At 38.9% G+C, this 20,679-nt stretch overlaps 1 protein-coding gene across 2 annotated transcripts in view; it reads left to right on the top strand.

Moving 5' to 3' along the window:
- Positions 1-20,679, top strand: part of gpat2 (glycerol-3-phosphate acyltransferase 2, mitochondrial) — a 150,218-nt gene that overhangs the window by 105,411 nt on the left and 24,128 nt on the right. For both annotated transcript variants that reach the window (XM_088076577.1, XM_042488786.2), the window contains exons 6-13: positions 796-866; positions 968-1,078; positions 1,535-1,657; positions 6,437-6,536; positions 9,934-10,067; positions 12,595-12,694; positions 17,548-17,727; positions 19,367-19,465. In XM_088076577.1, coding sequence (XP_087932703.1) covers positions 796-866; positions 968-1,078; positions 1,535-1,657; positions 6,437-6,536; positions 9,934-10,067; positions 12,595-12,694; positions 17,548-17,727; positions 19,367-19,465 — 918 coding nt within the window. The remainder of the gene's footprint in view (positions 1-795; positions 867-967; positions 1,079-1,534; positions 1,658-6,436; positions 6,537-9,933; positions 10,068-12,594; positions 12,695-17,547; positions 17,728-19,366; positions 19,466-20,679) is intronic.

Below are 20,679 nucleotides of genomic sequence, written 5' to 3'. Positions count from 1 at the left end.
CATTTCACAACAGTTTTAAAGTCCATATTGACGAGATAAAGCAATTCTTACTACATTGTCTTGATTAGGAATCAAATGAGAGCTAAAAACTGCATGGGACTAACAAAAAGTGGACATGTCTGTAATGGGAACCCATAGAACCTATTTTCATTCAGATATCATGAGGTCAGAGGTCAAGGGTTCCCTGTGAAATGGCCATGCCGGTTTTCTATCGCCAAAATCTTCCCTGAGAACTTAGTCTGACATGGTGGGAACCACTAGATTCTTTCATATGATACCAGTATCATCGCTCTGGCTTTAAAACTCTGACCTGTACAGCCTCTTACAGACAGGAATGTCGGCTGGCGATTAACGCAATTAAAAAGCCCTAAAAGATGAATAGATAGACAGAGGTTTTGATAAAGTTTAAAACAGATAACCTAAATAGATAAAGTTTTCAGATGTGGGAATTGTATTCAGATTACAGGTACATATTCAAATAGCATTATTAGAATCAAATAATAAAAAAATGAGTACACACTACATTTTTTCCAAAAAAAATGAATAAAAAATTTGAATGGGGACCTGCTGAAATGACCACCTGTGGATTCTGTGGAAAGGCAGATCAGCATCACTGCATTGTCTATGTTAGCAGCGCAAACCTAAAGCAGAAAGACATTAAAACTGTGTACTTTAATATTTGTTTATTTGTCGGAAGTTATATCATCATTGCAGTATTCAACAGTGTTATGGTATATCACATGTTGTCATAACACCCTGGTCACCTGTCTGTGTGTGTTTTTGTTTGGGTTGTAGCGTAAGAAGCCTGGAAAAACCTCTTACCTTGGTTTTCAAAACCTGCTGATTGTCAATGAGACACACACCAGGTATTGATAAAATCTACAGTATTGTGGCTCGCTCATGCAAAATGTTCCTGCACTCACCCATGCACATTTTCTGCCTCTGCATTGTGTGTTTTGTATCGCAGGTATAGAGGCTGGCTAGTGCGGAGGGTGTGCTGCGTGCTGTTTGTGAGTGGGTGCAAGGTGTACGCGAGTCCTGTTAGCAACAGACTGGAGAGAGTCTGTCAGAGCAACAGGTACCTGAGGGGAGAGAGGAGGAGGAGGAGGAGGAGGAGGAGGAGGGGGAGGCGGGGGAGGGATGCCAGAGGAGAGTAAATAAATGATAGGCAGAGATACAGAAAATGAAACGGGCCCTGCAGTTCTGAAGAGAGGGAGAGAGAGAGGAAGAGAGGAGATAACAGAGACAAACAAAGATATAGAAAATGAAGGCCATCATGGGGTCTGTGCAGACTGAATGAAGAGAAATGGGATAAGTTTGGACTGTCGTCACACTTTCCGTATCTCTGTCACAGAGTCTCCAGTTTGTATCTGTTGTTTTCTCTCCTTCGGTGTAATTGAGTTTAACCTTAATGTAACCTCTTTACTCAGGGATGTTGTTGTTGTTTTACTGGGAGGCGGGTGTTTGTCTGCATGTAGGACAGAAGAGGCTTTGTGATGTGTTAACCCTGCTGTCCTGTGACCATGTGTTTCAGGGTGAAGGCGGCGGTTGCAGCAGAGCATAAAGCATCCGAGGAGGGAGACAGCCGAGGGCAGCTCAGCCACCTCTCTCCATTCCTCCCCCTCATTAACACCTGCATCTCTCCTGGCCTCATACGGTGCGTCTCTGTTTGTTTATGTGTGTGTGTGTGGGGGGGGGGGGGTCTGATGAGCAATGGGCAAGATTCAGGCAGTGTTGTTTATTTATTCATAAAATACTGTTGTGTATTGATTTCCAGCTGCACTGTTCAACCCTTTCATAGAGAAGTAACAAGAAATAAATACGATACAATATACATTATCTGAGAGATTGAGGCAGAAGTAGAGTTGTGATGTTCATTATCTTTTTTGTCCCATAAGAGGAATTATTTTTACAGGAGGGTATCAAAAAAAAAAACACAATCATGAAAAAAAAATACAATGAAAAATAACAAGCAGCAGCGTACACGGCTGAAAAAATTACACAAATGGAAGTGCCAAAAACTGCAGTTCATCAAATTGCTACTTGGTGCTGTCTCCACGGGCGAATCAGTCCCCATAGACTCCATGTTAAATGCCCAATTTACTCACTGCTCACTCCCCAAAACTGCCAGCCTTTCATCCAGATATGGTCACTTCTGGCTCCAAAAAACCAAGATGGCAGGGGCCAAAATATTGAATTCAAGGCTTCAAAATGGAGGTCCACAAACCAATGGCTGACTTCACAGTAGCTACGTCCATCATTTATACAGTCTATGGTTTACAGCGTCTTACAAAAATGCTTTTGGTCTCTTTAGCTGATCAACATTCATGATAACTAAACAGGGGGTGAGTTTTTATATAACTCCCCCATTTACATTTTATTGAGGCTTAAAGTTAAACATAATTAAGGGTGGGACTGCTTGACTATCCTCAAACCTCCTCAACTCCAATCTGTCATTCAAATATGGTCACTTCTGGCTGTAAAATATTAAAGTGGCAATGGTGGCAGTGCCAACTCAAAGCTTCAAAACAGCAGTCCACAAAACGGTGGGTGACATCACAGTAGCTACGTCCATTATTTATACAATTTAAGATCGGACCAGTAGCAATAGCTTTCACCGATCTGCCTGTAAGATGTTTAGGGGACATCTGTAATTTACAGCTACAGAAAACTATCAGGGTTACGCTTAAAATTATTTATCACTAAATCGTTTTAACACGTGTAACCACTTCTTCCTCTTCTAGACTTTATGTATTGAAAAAAAAAGTTTTCTATGTGCAGTTGTAAAAAAAAAACCTCAAAAAACGTCTTTTATATTTCTGGCAGATTAGACTCTTCACTGCAGGCTGAGCTACTTTGCGTCTAGTTAACAAAGTTATATTCTCAAATGCCTCTGGGCATATAAAGATATAATTATGACTGTTTTTTGCCTCCGTGTAAACAGTTAAGTTGGGACCTCTCATCAGAAAGATTTCAATCAGATTGAAGAAATATTGCCCATGTACCCACAGCCATTGTCATAAAAAGACCTTAAACAACACTAACAAGTATTGTTTGTGTAGCCAAAGCCAGATAAAGCTTGTCCCTTTGTGATAAAGATTTCTCTGGTTGTCCAAAAATGCTTAAAATGAATTAGTAGGCTGCAGCGTTGCACTGCCTTATGTGAATTTTTCATTTTGAAGGACATGGACACACACCATCCTGCTGCCATAAATACTCATTGCTGAGGAATGTGTTTAAAAAGGCTGCAGTGCCCAGCTGATTTAGGGAAGTTTATATTCTGGACTTGTTTTTAAAGATTTACTTCTTCAGAAAGAACAAATGGGCTCCAACAGAGACAGGCACAAAAAGTTGAATGTCTTTTGAGAGACGGACCTTCGGCCTCTGTCTCCTCGTGTTGATAATAACAAAAACACAGAACACTACCAGCCTTATCCTTAAAGTACTGCTATACCCCCAAGGGCATCAGCTGCTGACGTTATGGAGAAGACGCCAGTCAAAGCAGTAAGCATCACTTTAGCAAATACAGAAATGATTTGTTGTTCAATTAAAAACAAGACAACACAGCAAAGTCATTGAATTTAACCAAGAATATGAAAATAACCCGATTTATCTGGAATGTGGTAGCAATTTTCTCTGTGTTCAGTTTCATCTTGCCAATAGCGTACAACAGAATGTTCCTGTTTTTATTTTCACAAGCTTCAACTTTTATTTTAATCAAAGAACAAAATATTTTCTAATAAAGTTGCTCATTTTTTGGCTGATTATTTAAACTGATGAAAGCTGCTCAATATACCAGTCACCTTACAATCACTAGGTTTGCATGTACGAAATTTTCAGGTTTCTGCCCTCATTACAAGGAGAACCTGGAAAAGACATGGAATTTCACAGTCATGGAATAAGTAAAAATGATTGAAAGCTTTGGAAAAGTCATGGATTTTGTGTAATGAAATTGTAAGATTAGTAGTTTTAACCTTCCACTTAACGTAACATAGTGCAGATTTATTTTCTGGAGATGACGAAGTAACGTAGTTCTGATATACGTCGACGTGTGACAGTTTGGTAAATCAACACATACATCTCTTCCTTTTTCTCCCTTCATGTATGCCAGCTAGCTGACATGATGATTGAATAGAGTTTGAATGTTATAAGTTTGAAAAATGCAGGGCAAGTGGGGCAAGGGAAAAGAAATGATGAGGAGTCATGGAAAAGTTTCAAAATGTGTGCGAACCCTGATATTCCACTAACACTGCAGTTTACATGTAGCCGTGCACGCTCTGATTAATGGGCCCTGACGTTACATTTATAACGTCAAAATAAAGAAAAGTGGGATGGCTTGAGCTACTTGTGCCATTTTGCTGCTTTACATAAAATAGGATTTTTTAAGGTTTCCTGCCAACTGGAAAAGACAAACACAGAAATTATGCATACACTGTGCGATTAGATTAGATTTAGTTTAGACTTTACTCTATTGTCAGAAATAATTCTGAAATCGATCTTGCGTCCCAGGACGTCAACTGTTTCACATAAATACACACAAATAAAAAAGAAAATAAAAAACCTCACTTAACCAAACAACAAAATCATCCAACAAACATTACAAATCACAACAGACATTACAAAAAGTGGATGCAGTGCAACATATTACTCATTACTTATTACATCCAGTGTTCGACTCACGTTCACTGAGGCTACTTAGAAGCCGTACTGTGATTGAATTGATTGACAGACTGAGGAACTAAAGAATTTCTTAACCTTGTCTGTCGAGCCTTTGGGACTCTAAATCTCCTGTGTGATGGCAAAAGCTGATATTCTTCAAATAACGTGTGAGAGGGATCAGACGTACTATTACCAACCAGAGACAACGTTTTTTGTTATACACTGTTTGAAAACTTGACTCAAGTGCTTAACCCACAGTCTTTGAGCAGACATGCAGCAGTGTAGCCAGTTTAGTTTTAAACTGAAGACAACCATACTGCATCACACTCTGGATTATAGATTAGAAAAACAACAGGATCTGTTTGTTGGCTCCAACTGATCTCAGTCTCCTAAGGAAATAAATATGTTGTTGTGCCCTACTACAAATATGATCTATATCTATTGATCTACTGGACATGTAGGATGTTTTTCAGACTGCTCATGTTTTATATGTTTACTGGTGTGTGACTGCATCAGTCAGCCATGCCCTTCAAGATAACTGACGGTTGTTGAGGCGTGAGCTTGTCCCTGCAGCCCACTTCGATCTCTCAGGGTGAAAAGATGCGAGTTGTGTTTGGAATTGAAATTGGGTGTTGGTAAAATCTGATAAGTTGATTTTACTTTAAAAAAAAAAAAAATCTAAGAAACCGATTGCCTTGAAAATTGTAAGTAAATATAATTATTAGTATTAATTTATGTTTACTTTGTATCTCATTGTTGAGTTTACTTTAAATTAAGTCGTATTTCTTGATTTTGTGAAGTTGTTGCAACTTAAAAATGACAATTTTAATCAAAATAATCTCAGTTTTAGCAGCTTAAGTAAAACAAGTTTACTGTGCTATATATCTGTATCACGCTGGCTGCAAACAAGTCAGTCATATTTATATTTTCTTAAACATGTTAACAAAACAGAACTTGCAGATCTTTGATGATGACCAAGTTCAGTCAGACTAACTTGGTTTACTGAAGTTGCAAACACTTTGAAAGAACGAGGCAATTCCTCGTGTCATTTTTAAGTTGCAACTTTAAATTAAAATGATACAAAATTAAATAAAATACGACCAGATTTTGTGTAAACTTAACAATTAGGTATAAAGTTAACATAAATTAATAGTTATATTTACTTCTCTTTTTCAAGGCAATTGGTTTCCAAGGCTATTTTATTTATTATTTATTTAAAATCAACTTGTTGGATTTTACAGTGTAGCCACAAGGAGTCTTCTGTGAAATGTCTCCAGAAATGGTGTGAATACTTGTGGCTCTTCTGGAAAAAAAAAAAAAAACAACCTTCGTTTAGGCTTTCTTTTTGTTTCAGGAATCTCCCTTCAAAATCTGCCCTGTACTCTCTTTCTTCTCCTGTTCCCTCTCCCTCTCCCTCATTTACTGCCTCAGCCTTCGTCTCTATCTACAGCTGTCACCCCCACACACACCCCTCTTTATCGCTTTTTTGTTGTGCTTTTCCCCTATGTCATCAGTTTCTTTCTCGTCCTCTCCCTCTTCATGTTGTCTCGTTCCCATCTATCTCATTTACATGTTGTCACACTTTATTCCATCCTCTTTGCAAGAGCCCCCTTTTGCTTCACATCACTTTATCGGCAGCCGTTTTTTAGCCTCACCACAATCTCTGTCTTTTATTCCCTTGTGTACATCCCCCCCTCCTCCTCCATATCTCTGGTCATTAATTTTTTTGTCCTCTTCTTTCTATACATCTCTCCACCCACTATCCTCTCCTGGCTAGACTCCTAGGCTGGGTGATGCTGAAGATGTTTCCCTCTGTGTTTGGAAGTATTCAAGTTAACCTCAACCATCTGCCGGCTTTGCACCGAGCTTCACAAGAGGTACAAGTATCCATAAACACACACATACATTATGCAAACCCTTTTTTTTATATATACTCACAGATGATTAGATGTGTTACCATAAACTGCTACTCAACTCGTCCTACGAAACATGGAAAGTACACTTTGTATTTACAACACAGATACGACGATGTTGTGGCTCCGCACACATCCACACTCAGGATGTGCTCAGCCGTCTAATGAGATGGTAAACAGCTGCAACCCAGTGTGTACACAGCCACTGTTTCCTACATTTCAAGGTAGAATATATGAATATGTTTCAGTGAATTAAATGTACGATTACTTTTAAAAGTCTGTAAACAAATACCTAAAAGTTCCAACTTGTTTTGTTGTACTTAATTATTGTCACTTTTCACTGAAGACAACACAACTCTAATTACATGGCTGACTAAATAAATACAAGTAAATAAGTCTGAGCCAGGCTGCTGTTGCAGAGTTCAAGATGGGCATGAATGAATCCAGTGAAGTATGTCCTCAGTTTAGATCTCACTGAAATGCAGTCGATTACATTCATGAAGGCAAAACCACCGAGAAATTATTCAAGTGGTGCTTATAGTTTTCAGTGGCTGTCAGCTGGTTGTCAGTGCATATTCAGGATTTTATACATCATGTCAAGATTTTCCCTGCTATTAGAAGGTAGAAGAAGAACGTAGATTTATTAGTCATTTTTTAAACAAAGTTATGTGTTAAGTGTTTTTTTTCGCAGCACCTAAACTATACAAATGTAAAAACAAATTGGGGAGCATGCGCGGGGTCTTGGTCTCTCGTCTTGCACCCTGTGTAGACAGTCAGTAGATATGGGCATTCATATGGGGGTTTATCCATAGTCAGTTTATCACATACAGTAGATGTCAGTCAGCTTGCCCCCAGTTTCCACAGATCCCTAAAAAGTCTTAAAAGGCATTCATTTCTTTCATCTAAAAACAAGGCCATAATTAGTATTAAAATGTCTTAAATCAATCTTCCAAATGTCTTAAACATTTTTAAAACATTATAAGGATTGATTTAAGACATTTTAATATGAAAACATCAGGAGGAAGATATTATTACATTTTTCTGATATTGCATCGTGAAATTTCAAAATAATTTGAAAAATATCATTTTTAACAATTTACCAAATTTAACTACACAGATCAGGTTAGAGGAACCGACAGCACTCACCTACATTTACCATCCAATCAAATGACAAATGAGCAAGCTATTTTTTTAAGGCAAACTAAATAGATGCTTCAATATTTAATAGCATATGGTCATTGTTTTACACATATTTGACTCTAGAAAGGTTTAATATTTCCAGCATTTTAAGCAGATTGTCTAACTTTTTAACTAGATCAAAATGTTTTATGATTAGGTAAATATTTCACAGAAATTGTCCCTAACTGTCGGTTCATGTTTTTTTTTGTTTTTGTTTTATTTGTTTTTTTTGGTTTTGATTATTGTAAAATTGGCATTAAATTTTACTTCAAGTGGCATAAAAAGAATCTTAAAGAGTCTTAAATATAACTTGCCATAAGCTGTAGGAGCCCCGATTGGAGAAGCAGGCTGGAGTACTGACACATAAACTAAGCAGTGTGCTGCTGTGGGTTTGGGTCAGCAACAAAACATATTTTTACCACCTAAAAAAGTACCACCTAAAAGAATCATTATCAGTTTAAGTGCATGCTTTACTGAGAGTATTATCACTGCTTCACCTTTCCTTCCAAGCCACCAGACTCCAATGACAAAAACACTGAGTTTTAGCTTGCAGAAAACAGGAGCTGCTGGTCATCCACTGCCTGGCTCGGTTAGTTTGCATTATTATGTGACTTTGGTGAATCTAACCCTTTCAAACTCCAAAGTCACACAATAAGACAAACTACCTGTTTTAGGCAGCAGCAGACCAGCAGCTCCTGTGTTCAGGGCTGTTAAAGGCTTCATTTTCCTGTTGAAAATCACTGTCTGGCATTAAGATGAAGCGCTGAAAATACTCTCAATAGTAGCGAGTTTCTATGGTTACTCTGACTTTCTCTGGAGTAGAACTTTTCAAAGCATGAGAAAATGTTGCACTATAAGCGTCATGACTCACACGCTGTTCAGATGTTTTGTTGAGGATTTTTATTCTAGAGAATAGAATTCAGTGAAGTTGTCCTCCTTCTGTTTTAGATTTCATTTTATTTTTTATATTCTTTTACTACAAATATACTTTATCTTTGTAGTGAGTTTGTGATTATTTTACCAGGATTTCTTTATCAATATGGCTTTAGGTGATCTTTTCCTTATTACAGCTGATTACAGCTCATTTGGGGCGTAGGAGGCTCATGGACCATTTGCAGAAAGAGCGAGTTCAAATCCATCAGAAGAGTGAAACCTCAAAGCATGACGAGGTGGATGACATGTGACAACGTGTGGAAGAACCGATCCTGTTTGTTTAACCCACATTTAAAAAGAAAAGATGAGGTTAACACTGTACATCAACGCTTGTGGTGCTGCGAAGTGTTTCTGTGTTCAGAGCGGAGTTACAGATGACTGTGCGCATCATATCTGGGGGATAACGTCAGTAAATTCAAGTAAAATACAGACTGTGCTTATCCCATGTGAATACGCTGCAGCAACACAGACATAGGGAGGGTAATTTCTAAGTCACATGAGGTCTCCTGGTAATACTAGTCCTGTGCAAATAGGGCTTTAGCTGTCCTCATTCTACTGTTTTATTTACTGTGCACTGATTCATTACCAACTGATAAACCGGAAACTCCGAGTCGTTTGAGATTTCTGGGACAAGTTTGCCAGATAGCTAAAAGATGATGAACATTGAAATAAAGTAAAAAACATGTTTTTGTTGTGGCTTTAAAAGACTCAATACTTACACGTTTTGATATTCCAGCACTTTTATTGCAGAAACGTCTTTTTTTTTTTTTTTTACTGTAGTAACACGAGCGGATCCGCACAAGTACAATCATGTTTTATCTCCCTCCTTTTACTCAGCTTGATATATATAACTGAGTTTGAAATATTAGCTTAACAAAATTCTACTTCAAAGGCCGCATACTGTGGAGAATAACAGCTGTTGTTGACCTTGAAATAAAAATCTGCACAGTATGTTGTCATCTTCTACAGTGCACACAGTTACTTTAACATACTGTCCACGTATAACCTTAATCTTTGTGTGCATTTTAATAACTCCTTCTGGGTTTAAATTATAAATGTATTTTCCGGACATCCTATTCTCCTGATACTATCTGAAGCTTTGCTTGATTATAATATTGATTGAATATGTGGCCACAGAATCACTCTCCTAATCCGTGCACCACCTCTGCGCAGCCCGACATTGTTGTCTTAACGAATGACAATGTGAAGATTCTTGTTTATCTAAAGCTTCTTTTGTCCTGTAATTCAGGGATCTCCGCTGGTTTATGTGCATCTGCGTCAGAGCGCCGTGGACTGTGCTCTCATCCCTCTGGTGCTCTTCTGTCACAATCTGAGAGTCCCATACACTGTCTGTCCGCTCCGCATTAGCAGCTCCACCATAAGGTATCATACACACACACACACACACACACACACACACACACACACACACACACACACACACACACACACACACACAGAGGCATACAAGTAGACATATAATACCTTCCCCCTTACAAATAATGCATTCAGATACCCTTTTTTCCAGGCACGAGGTGCTAAATTTATCAGTTGTATTCACAGCAGCATATTCAGGCAGGTCAATCTAATTTAAACACAGTGTGAAGATGCGTCATTGCTGCAAGTTTCTTAAATTATTATTGCTCCTGACAACCTTCACTCAGTGATCAAGCGTAACCTTGGTGCCTCATCCTCATCTTCTTGGTCCAGTCTGCGTAATCTTGGTTTGATTTTTTTATCAATCCATGAGTTTTAAAGTTCACAGTGAGTTGCTGACTCGATCAATTTATTCTTCCAAGACACATAGGTAAACGTAGGTCTGCTGTGTCAAGAAATGATCTACAGATTCTAATATATTTTTTTTAATCTCAACACGTTTGGACCAGAGGAGAGTGGCCTTAAATGTGATATGTTAGTTGTAACACGCACATTTTTTCCTGTAACATAAACGTAAGGATGCACGATTGAATCAGTAGTTCATCAGTATCCGCAGATATTGACTTTTTTTTTTATTGACACAGTGAACATGTGCAAAATGTCATCATGACGTCATAATGCCAACATGTGGCCAGAGCAGCAGTAAACATCTGAGAAATATCAACAGGATTCTTCCCAGTGATAATTTTCGAATGTGAATTTGTATGTTGTGGAGCTCAAATCCCCACGGCTTTCTGCATGCATCTGTTCTCCAAAAGTTAGCATAGTTTTCACATGTCATGTATGCTAATTTTGGTCTGTAAGGGGCGCCAAAGCACAGGTGCATCCAGCGGCTCATTTCTAGCATGTGTTACGTTTTTAACTGTCCAGATTTTTGAGCAAAGCTCCATTACTTAACTTGTGTATGTGATGTTATTCAGGTGCAACTTGTACGTCAGTTGTCTTTCAAAAAAACGTGCAAATATAAATGGAGTTAGAGGCTATAGCATAGACTTTTAATCTTAGTGACTCTGGGTGTTTCCTCGAAGACCAGTCAGGGGTCAATGCGCCGTACACACAGGCCTTCCTGAAAAGCATCCACTCTGTGTTTAGACAGATGATATTCAATTATATTCTAAATCAAATAAGGGTCGTATAGAATTTTTACAACTTCAATCAACTGGCCAACTCTGTCGGTGTATCAGTGTATTTGCAATCAAGGAAGGATACAAATGTGCCAGCGGCTGCATCTGGAAAATTTTAATGATACCATTATGTCTTATATATTATCTGATCACGCTCTTGGTGTGAAATCAATGTAGAGACTGTTGCTTGATGTTTATTAGCCAAGAAAACTTTTTCTTTAATGCCATTTCTTAGCTGCGGAACTCACATTGTTTCAGCATCACAGGCGATTACTTCGTAACAACTGACTGTGTCGACTTTTGGTTAAAATCCTCTTGTTTTGTTTTCTCTATCGAAAAAAGATGAAAAAATCTCTTAGAAAAAGAGGGAGACAAATGTTTCCATTTGTTGACAAATGTTAAAATTGTGGTGACTCCCCCTAACTGTAATTCTTTTTTTAGCTGCCTTAAAAGATCTACCTAACGAACACAACACCGGCGCTCACAGATATGTTTTCCTATTTAATGTGGGCAAAGCAAACAAAAGCCAGCGCACGTCAGCTACAAAGCCATTGTCGTTAGGACATGTTGACACTTACAGTGGCTTTGTAGCTGAAATGCGTTCGTTTTTGTTTGTTTCACCCACATAAATACAAAAATTTATCTGTGAGTGCCAGTGTTCTGTTTGTTTTGATCCTCGCCACAACCATGCACCAGATACATTGTTAAGAATTGGATCCGTGCTATTCTTCAGCATTTATAAATCTTCCTCACAGCGTTAACAAATCCCCCAAAATGCTGCTACAAGGCTCAATCCGACAGATGGTCTCATACAGCCTTATTAACTTCTCTGCACTTGCTTTCTGTTCATTTTATAATGTTGGTGCTAACTCATCGAGCCCTACATGGCCAGCCTTTACAGTGTATCATGGGCCTTCTGCTCCCCGACATCACAAGCCGTGCTTTTAGGTCCTCTAACCACGGTTTTCTTAGTGTACACGAGACACAATATAAGACTCGGGGAGTTTGTGCTTTCCAGTCATCAGCCCCGAAGGTTTGGAATAGTCTCCCATTACACTTAAGGTGTTTGGACTCTGTAGACATTTATAAGAGGCAGCTAAAAACCCATCTGTTGGGTTTTTAGGCAGCATGTGGTTTCTTATGTTTTAACTCATCTTACGTCTGTTCCCTTTGTATATTTTATCTGGTGTTTTCCCTTCGTTTCATTTATTTGATTTTATTTCTTTGACTGTGAAGCACTTTGTTCTGGCGTCTGTGCAAGTTGCTGTGTAGTAAATAAACTCTGTCTGCTTGCTTACATTATTAAATCAAAAATGTCTGAGATACAGCTTCCTCTATTTATCCTGTAGATCAATCCTGCAGAAAGTAGGCGTGATCGTCCTGCCACCCTCTGCACTGACAGAGCAGGATGCTGAGAACAACAGTCTGTACGCTCCTGTCATGACCTCCGTAAGTCTGACATGCGTTTTCATGCTTTTAAGATAAGGCAGGATGTGACAATATTGATGGTGCTTGTAGCTTTATGAGTTTTGAGATAATGATAAACTTCTGAGTCAGAGTCGAACACCCAAACACAAAAGTTTGCTCTTCACTGGGGTCAAGACAAGAAGTCATCATTCTTTCAACAAGATTAAGAGCTGACGGCTGTGATAGCGGCTCTGAAAGGCTGTACTTAGGCACAACAGCGCCATGAGCTGAATACTAACCTCAGAAGGCAAAAATGCAGATGCTTGCAGGTTTATTATTCCCTTAATCATTATTCATTGAAATACAGAGGACCATCTCTATGGAACAACTTACCTCCGTCACTACAGTCAACATCTACTTATCTAGTTATTTAAAAGGGGAGGTATCCCCATAAGCCATTCTTAGCTTCTAACCTCTCCTGCACAATCTTTAAACGTTTCAGTTTCTGTCTTTTCTATACATATGTGCAAATACACTAAACTAAATTATCTTTACTATGTTAAGCTAAATGTCTTGAAATGTATGTTGAAATGCGATGAAAGTGCAGGTATTCAGTTATCAACTAAAGTTTTTGACAAATTAAAAGCTAAATGACTTGTCATGAGGTTCCAAGTCATTTCAAGTTATCCTGAGTGGACCATGAAATGACTGTATAAATAATTACGGCAATGTATTCAATAGTTGTTCAAGTATTTCACTCAAAACCACTAATGTCAACTTCATGATGGCGCTAGATGAAAAGGTCAGAGGATCACCAAACTCAGTGCAGTGGGATTAACCCTTTGGATAATTACCACAGAATTATCACAGCAAATAGAGCAATGTCAGTAGTCTGGCTAAAAACCTAAAATTTATTTATTTATTTATTTATTTATTTGTCAACTGAAGATGCTGTTGGAGTCATCAGTGAGGCAAATGTAGCCATTAAAAAAACACTTTACCCACAAAATACATTTTGTATGTTTTTATATCAGTTGGCCACATTTTACAACAACAAAACTATATATATAACATCTTTTTACAAAGCCCATTATCACATATTATAATTAGCCTCAGAGGCTTTACACCATACGACATCCCTCTGTCCCTCACAGCAGATAAAGAAAAACTCCACAAAAATAATTCTTTAACAAGAAAACAAAACTGTAGAAACCTTTGAAAGAGCGACTGAGGTGGGATCCCTCTTTCAGGACATGCAGAAAACCGATAGAAAAGAAGAATAGAGAGGGAGGAAGAGATGCAAAGCAACAATAACAACAGTAACTAATAGAAAATTATAAATATTAATAAATGTAGGTTGTGATATGTATATTATGTATATTTCAAGCATATATAATAGTGTATGTATGTGACAATAATAATCATAAGTGTATAATAATAGTGGAGTTATGACTAATAATAATGGCAGTAGTAGTAGGCATCAGGCAGGACCACAGTATCAGCACAACCACGACCCGCAATCCGGACGCAGCACTCAACTCAAGCAGGAATATCCAAGTCTCATTTATCCAGTCGTATGCTCAGTACTTCCCAAACACCTGATTTTTGCTAAAACTTTACAATTCGAAATACTTCCTCATACGAGTAGCGTGGCCGAGTAAGCATGTGCATTTGAGCTCTGCTTGTGTATTTAATAAGCAGAGTTAAAACGCACATGCGACTCGTTCGTGCCTGAGACTGTATGAGCAAATGTATATGTTTCGGAAGTTCAGAGCATATGACCAGATAAATGAGACTTGGATTATACTGCATGACTTGCATGAGAGTTTGTAAACAGATGTGTCAACATAGTTTTGCTGTTTTAAACGTAGACCCCCTTTTACTTCAATTCGTCAAGAATTTTCTTCATTTTCGTATTCCATGTTCACCTGGGAGGCGTGCGAGTAAAACAAAGTTTTCTTTACAAATTCAACTTGACATGGGGTGAATAATTGAAATACAAATTACCATTTTGTGAGTGAAGTAGTCCTTTTACCTCGGTCAGAGCTTGTACTCAGGGACGCCCACGTTTTTCGACCAACAACCGCCCAGAGACAGACTTTCAGTTTTAGATTTAAGTATACTTAAATTGCATTACTTAAGTTAAGCACAATAACTCCCACACTTTTTAGCCATCGAAGACTTTTAACAACTGTTTTCACATATGCAAATGCCCCCTTCAACAGTAGGAAGCTCATTCAGGTTTCATGCACCCTTCCCTGAGAGTCTCCAACCATTAAAAATACCCTGTTGGTTCAGACCTCTCCAGCCTGACAGTTGGAGCAGTTCCTCATTAGCTGCGTTTGTGAACCCACAAACAGTCTGTTTACTCGTCGATGGGAACAAAGCACAGGGCCATGAATCAGAAAACTCGTTGCTAATGCATTTTGCTGAAAAAACCTTTTAGACAGCAGGTAATTATATGAAATTGCAGGGTAAGCAAAAGATACCTGTCCTTGTAATTTGGCTGTTTAGCGTTTGTGCATACGGTTCAATTCATACTCACACACAGACAGACACACTTTCCATCGCACTCCACTGTGGAGTGTTATTACGGTCAGCTCCTCAATCAGAATACAACCTGTCTTTTCCCTCTTCTCCCTCATTCCCCGGCCTCATCCCACTTTCTATTCATTCTCGAAATTACCAAGGGGCTTGAGTATTGCCACAGAGATTGCAGCTTTGGAGTTGGCTAGAGTGACAAAGCAATGAGGAGAGGGCGGAGAAACAAGAAGAATGGTGGTTAGTTTGATTGTGTTAGCTTGGCAGGTCTGAGCAGGTTGTTTCTATTTTTATGAGATGGTAATTTGTATTTTTTGGCCTTATTTTGGAAATTGATGTGGTCTGTATTCATGGCTCCCTCCTCCCTCTCTTCTCTTCCATCTATCATACTTTTCTCTAGTACCCTCTTTGTTTTCGTTCTCTAATCTGGAGTCCCTATTTACTTGATTTTTGTCAGTGGTGGATGAAGTATTCAGATCCATTACTTAACTTAAAGTACTAATACCACCCTGTGAAAATACTCACACTGTTACAAGTAAAAGTCCTCAATTTAAAATGCCACTTAATTGTAAGTAAGATTGTAAGTAAGTAAAAAAGTAAGTAAATCCAATCAGGAAAATATACTTTAAGTATTAAAAGTAAAAGTACCCAGTGCAGAAAAATCTAAATCTAAATATTAAATAAAAAAAATAAAATAAAAAAAACTAAAAAAAAAATTAAAAAGTATGACACCCTTAACTTTAAATTATCAAAAATGAAGAAAAAAAAATAAAGTGATAAATAAATAGAACAAACCCCCCAAAAAACCTCAAAATTATTTCAAAAAAATCTTAATTTGTGAAAAGGACAATAGTACTATTTCCCTCTGCAATGTAGTGAGGTAAAAGTATAAAGTGACATGAAAAGCAAATACTCAAGTAAAGTACAAGTACCTGAAATTTGTACTTAACAGGATGGTTCTGGATTTTTGAAGTCTGGCTGTATAAGATTATTTTGTAAAGTCAGTCATGTACAGTAGCTGGTGGTTGGCGCGCTCCCAGTTTATAGAAACAGACGGGGCGAGCACCCCACAGCGGTTGATTTTAAAACCTATTGTAGCCACTTTAAAAAGGGCCTACCTGAAAAAAGCAAAATCAGTCTAGGTGGACGCTGTATTTGGAGTGTTTTCCCTGTTTTACCCCGCCATCACACAGCCTGTCCTTCGGCACTACATTTCTCATCTGCTGCCGGTCAGCATGTTGGCTCAGAAAGTGCTGTTAGCATCTGTTACGTGATCTGACTGAAACTAAACTTCCAGTTGAAAACACTCTCAATACAGCATCCACTTAGACGGATATTGTATTTTTTAGGTAGGTGTTTTAAACACGTTTGATATCAACCAGTCTATACAGCATGGTAATGCTGAGCTGCGGGGTGGCTTCCCATCTGTTTCTGCAAACCAGGAGCCCGCTGACTGCCAGCTATTGTATGTAACACACTGACTATACATAAGTATCTCATACAGCCCCACTTAAAATTAAAAAAGTAACTACAGTACTTGAGTAAATGTACTTTGTTACATTCAACCACTGATTTTTATCATTGATCAACACCTGCTCATCATCTTCCTGTCTTTGAATCCAGCATGGGAGCTCTTTGCTGCTTTGTTTCATTTTGCCTGTTTAATTTAGAGGAGTTACTGGCTTTATGAAGATGTATATTGTGCTATACAGCTCAATAAAACAGCTCAGCCTGGCATTAATTTCCAAGACTACAGCCTCAGTGGAATATAAGCAAGTTGTTTATGAGTGACACAGCAAGTAGTTTGTGGGGATTTTTTTCACTGACAGTTCATGTGACTAAGCATATTGGCTGTGTGTGTGTGTGTGTGTGTGTGTGTGTGTGTGTGTGTGTGTGTGTGTGTGTGTGTGTGTGTGTGTGTGTGTGTGTGTGTGTGTGTGTGTGTGAAAGCAGGCTTGTTTATTGGTTGTATTTCAATGTTAATAGACCTTTATTGTTTATTGAGTGTAGGCCTGCTCAGCTTCCGTTCAATGGTAATTGAATTTTCCGTGTCTGTAAGGTGAGAACAGTACTTGGGGCGAGGGAAGTATGTCTGAATGTCATGAAGTGTCCCCACAGTGCCTTTTTATTTCTGCTCTTTATCCTGCCTGCTCCATGCATTTTGACTTCTCCTCCCTCAGCTGCCCTCCTCGCTCTGTTGCCTTGCCTCTTTGTATTCCCTCCGAGGTCTGCATCGCTATTGTGCTTATGTATATTTTAAAAATGCATGACAGGCATTTTATGTTAATTGCTCCCCCACTGCCAAGACTTTCAGACCTTTGTCTCTGCCATCTTCCTCTTCCCTCCCTGCTCAGTTGGTACGTGAGCTGCTACATGAGGGCCAGGCGATAAGTGTCGGTGTGTCAGCGGAGTCTGGCCGAGGTGGCCAGTGGCTGGCTCGCATCAGACAACTCATCAAAGAGGGATCTGTCCCCGATGTCAGTCTGGTCCCTGTGGGCATCTCCTATGACTGTCTGCCCATGGCCAACACACAGGTGGATGTTGTATAAACACACACACACAGACAAACATCTCTAACACCATCTCTAATGTCCTCAGGAGCCAGAGAATGGGTCGGGTCTAATGTAGGGGTTAAGAGTGGGGTGAAAGGGGCAGATGCACAGCAGTGTTTTTAAAACAAGTTGGTTATTGTAGTTTGGGCTGATTATCAACACATTCAGCAGTTGGAGCTGCAGCAGAGTCTGTAAAACAACAACTGCCACAATTCCCATCAAAGTTCAAGACATAATTCAGTTAAATCTCAACACACAGACATTATGCACATATTTCTAGACTCAGTGTCACTTCCACTTCCAGAGGATCTCAGTATCTCTGATGTGTGTCTCTAATGAGCATCCATAATTCTCCTTAGACATTAAGGAAAGAGGCCTCTCTCTCATCAATGTAATCCAGCGATAGCTTTCTGTACATCCATGGGTACATTGCAAACAGGAAATGCTAATCACTAATTCACTTTACTTATAAGGACTCCAGTCTGCTAAAGTGTAAACAAATGTAGGCTAAAAAAAAACATCAGGGCTCAAGCTATAGCCCACAGCGTAACTCACTGAATCTATGGCAACAGTATACTTTCTGTTTACATCTCCCAAATTAATATGGGAACTAGGGCTGTAACTTATGATTGTTTTTAATATTGATTAGTCTGCTGATCATTTGTTTATTAATTTATTAATTGATTGTTTGTTCCATAACATGAGAGAAAATAGTGAAAAAAATGTCTTCCAGGTTTCTCAAAGTCCTCGACAGTGTCTTTAAATGTCTTGTTTTGTCAATCCAAAACCCCAAAATATTCTGTTTAATATGATATAAAACAGAGAAAAGCAGGGACTCTCCAAATTACAGAAAATGACAGCAGCTTTTTCCACCATTTTTGCCTGAAAAGTTACTTTATTATTATTAGTAGTATTATTTATTAATTGATTATTTGGTTATTTTTCTGCCAATCACTTCATCAACTAATTGTTGCAGCTCTAATGGGAACTGTGGTTCCAAAACTTGTTGCGCTATCTGTATTTTTGACATAACTATGGCTTTGAATAACTCTGTGGATAACGCAGTTGTCTCGATTTTGCCTGAGAGGTGCCACAGTGTCAATCTCTTGGTTCAGTGGGAAAACAAAATAGCCAGTGATGATCCCGAGTTCAGCTTTGAGAGTCTTGTTTCACAACTTTGCTCTCTCATTCCTCACTAGCCAGCGCTGGTTGATTAGTTGGGGTTTGCATTTCATTTTTTTCAAAGCAGGTGCGATTGTTATTAGTCTCCATTAGTCTTGCCCTCTGTTATCTGCACTTTGAGACGATACTGGAGAGTGGGTGTTGCTTTCAGTTAATTTGGCATAATAAGGTCCTCGCCTCATCATTTTGTTCTGTCATTCACCCACAGTGCACAGACAGTACTGAACACTCAGTTCTAGTCCACTCTCAGACTGACTGTTTATCATAGTGCTCATCCTAGATCTGCTCATTAGTGGTATCGCTGATGTAGTGTCCCTTCTAAAGGCATGGCCTCATTATGATACTGTCGCCAGCTCTCCGTATGTACCACTCTTATGATTGTGTGTGTGTGTGTGTGTGTGTGTGTGTGTTTGTCTGTGTGTATTACATATCCTCACAGGTTGGTTTAAGCTCAGTGTTGCGGTGGCTGTGGGCTCTACACTGGAGGAAACCAGAAGGATGTGTGAGGATCGACATCGCTCAGCCCTTTTCTCTCAAGGTACACAACAGAAAGAGCATATCATGAAAAGAGCAGCTGATTATTTACAGAGGCGGTTCCGAAAGTCAGGTTATAGACTGACGCTGCATTCACACTGGATGCTGAAGCGCCGCCAAGTGTGCAGATTTTCCATAGAGCGCTGCCCGCTTCCTCTTGGCGCCCATGTTGAGCAATCACTCCGCTGAAGGCTCTCGATCTGCAGTAATAGCTTCAGCAATAGTTCTGGTCTATTTTTTCTGTCCCTGGCAATTTTGGAAGGAAAACACATTAAATACTCTATTATGACGATATAAAGTATATATTAGATATGATACCAATTATGTCAGTTGTGCCTAAACACAGAGAGAGAGAGAGAGACAGAGGCAGACACACACAGACAGACACGCACACAGAGATGCACACACACATTCAGACACAGCCAGAGACACACAATCAAGCAGGGACAGAGCTGTGTGATTAGAAAGGAGTAGAAAAGGACAATCACTGCTGACCAGCACAGAGAAATGCGCTCCTGGTGTGAACTGCCAGGCGACTGCTGAAGGGCGGCTGCACGATGATTAACATATCGGGGAGCTTCCGCGTCGAGTGTGAACCTGGCGTAAGGCTGCGCTCACATTACAGGGGTTAATGCTCAATCTCAATTATTATCCCTCTGCACCGACAGCAGCCTTGGCTGGAGGCATTATGTTTATGGGTTGTCCGTCCCATTCTTGTGTTAGCGGTATCTCAAGAATGCCTTGAGGGAATTTTTTAAAATTTGGCACAAATGTTCACCTGGACTCAACAATGAATTGATTGATTGATTTTTCATGGTCAAAGTTACTGTGACCTAAAGAAACATGTTTTAGACCATAACTCATAAGAATTCATACACTAATTATGACAGGATATCCCACAAATGTCTAACAGGATAAAATGATGAAGTGATGAAATTATATATCCATGACGTCAAAGGTCCACTTCACTGTGACATTATAATCTTCTGCAAAAACACTTTTCTGGACATTATTTCACATCATTTTCTCAGAAATATAAGGGGAGTGCTGTCTTTTTTCTTGATTGCTTGCTTTTATCTGTCTGGCACTGTTTGACTATGACACTAAATTTTAAGATCATGGTGTATCCTAAAAATGAAGATATGGATCGATGTTTTCACATTGCGTCAGTGATATTGAAACATTGATCATTGAATCAATACATCAATTAAGATCAAT

The sequence above is a fragment of the Plectropomus leopardus genome, chromosome 4, assembly GCF_026936395.1.
Source record: "Plectropomus leopardus strain MGB_pleo_1.0 chromosome 4, ASM2693639v1, whole genome shotgun sequence".
In the NCBI taxonomy this organism is placed as follows: Eukaryota; Metazoa; Chordata; class Actinopteri; order Perciformes; family Serranidae; genus Plectropomus; species Plectropomus leopardus.
Note: the sequence above shows the minus strand (reverse complement) of the source record. Positions and strands in the feature narration are given on the sequence as shown.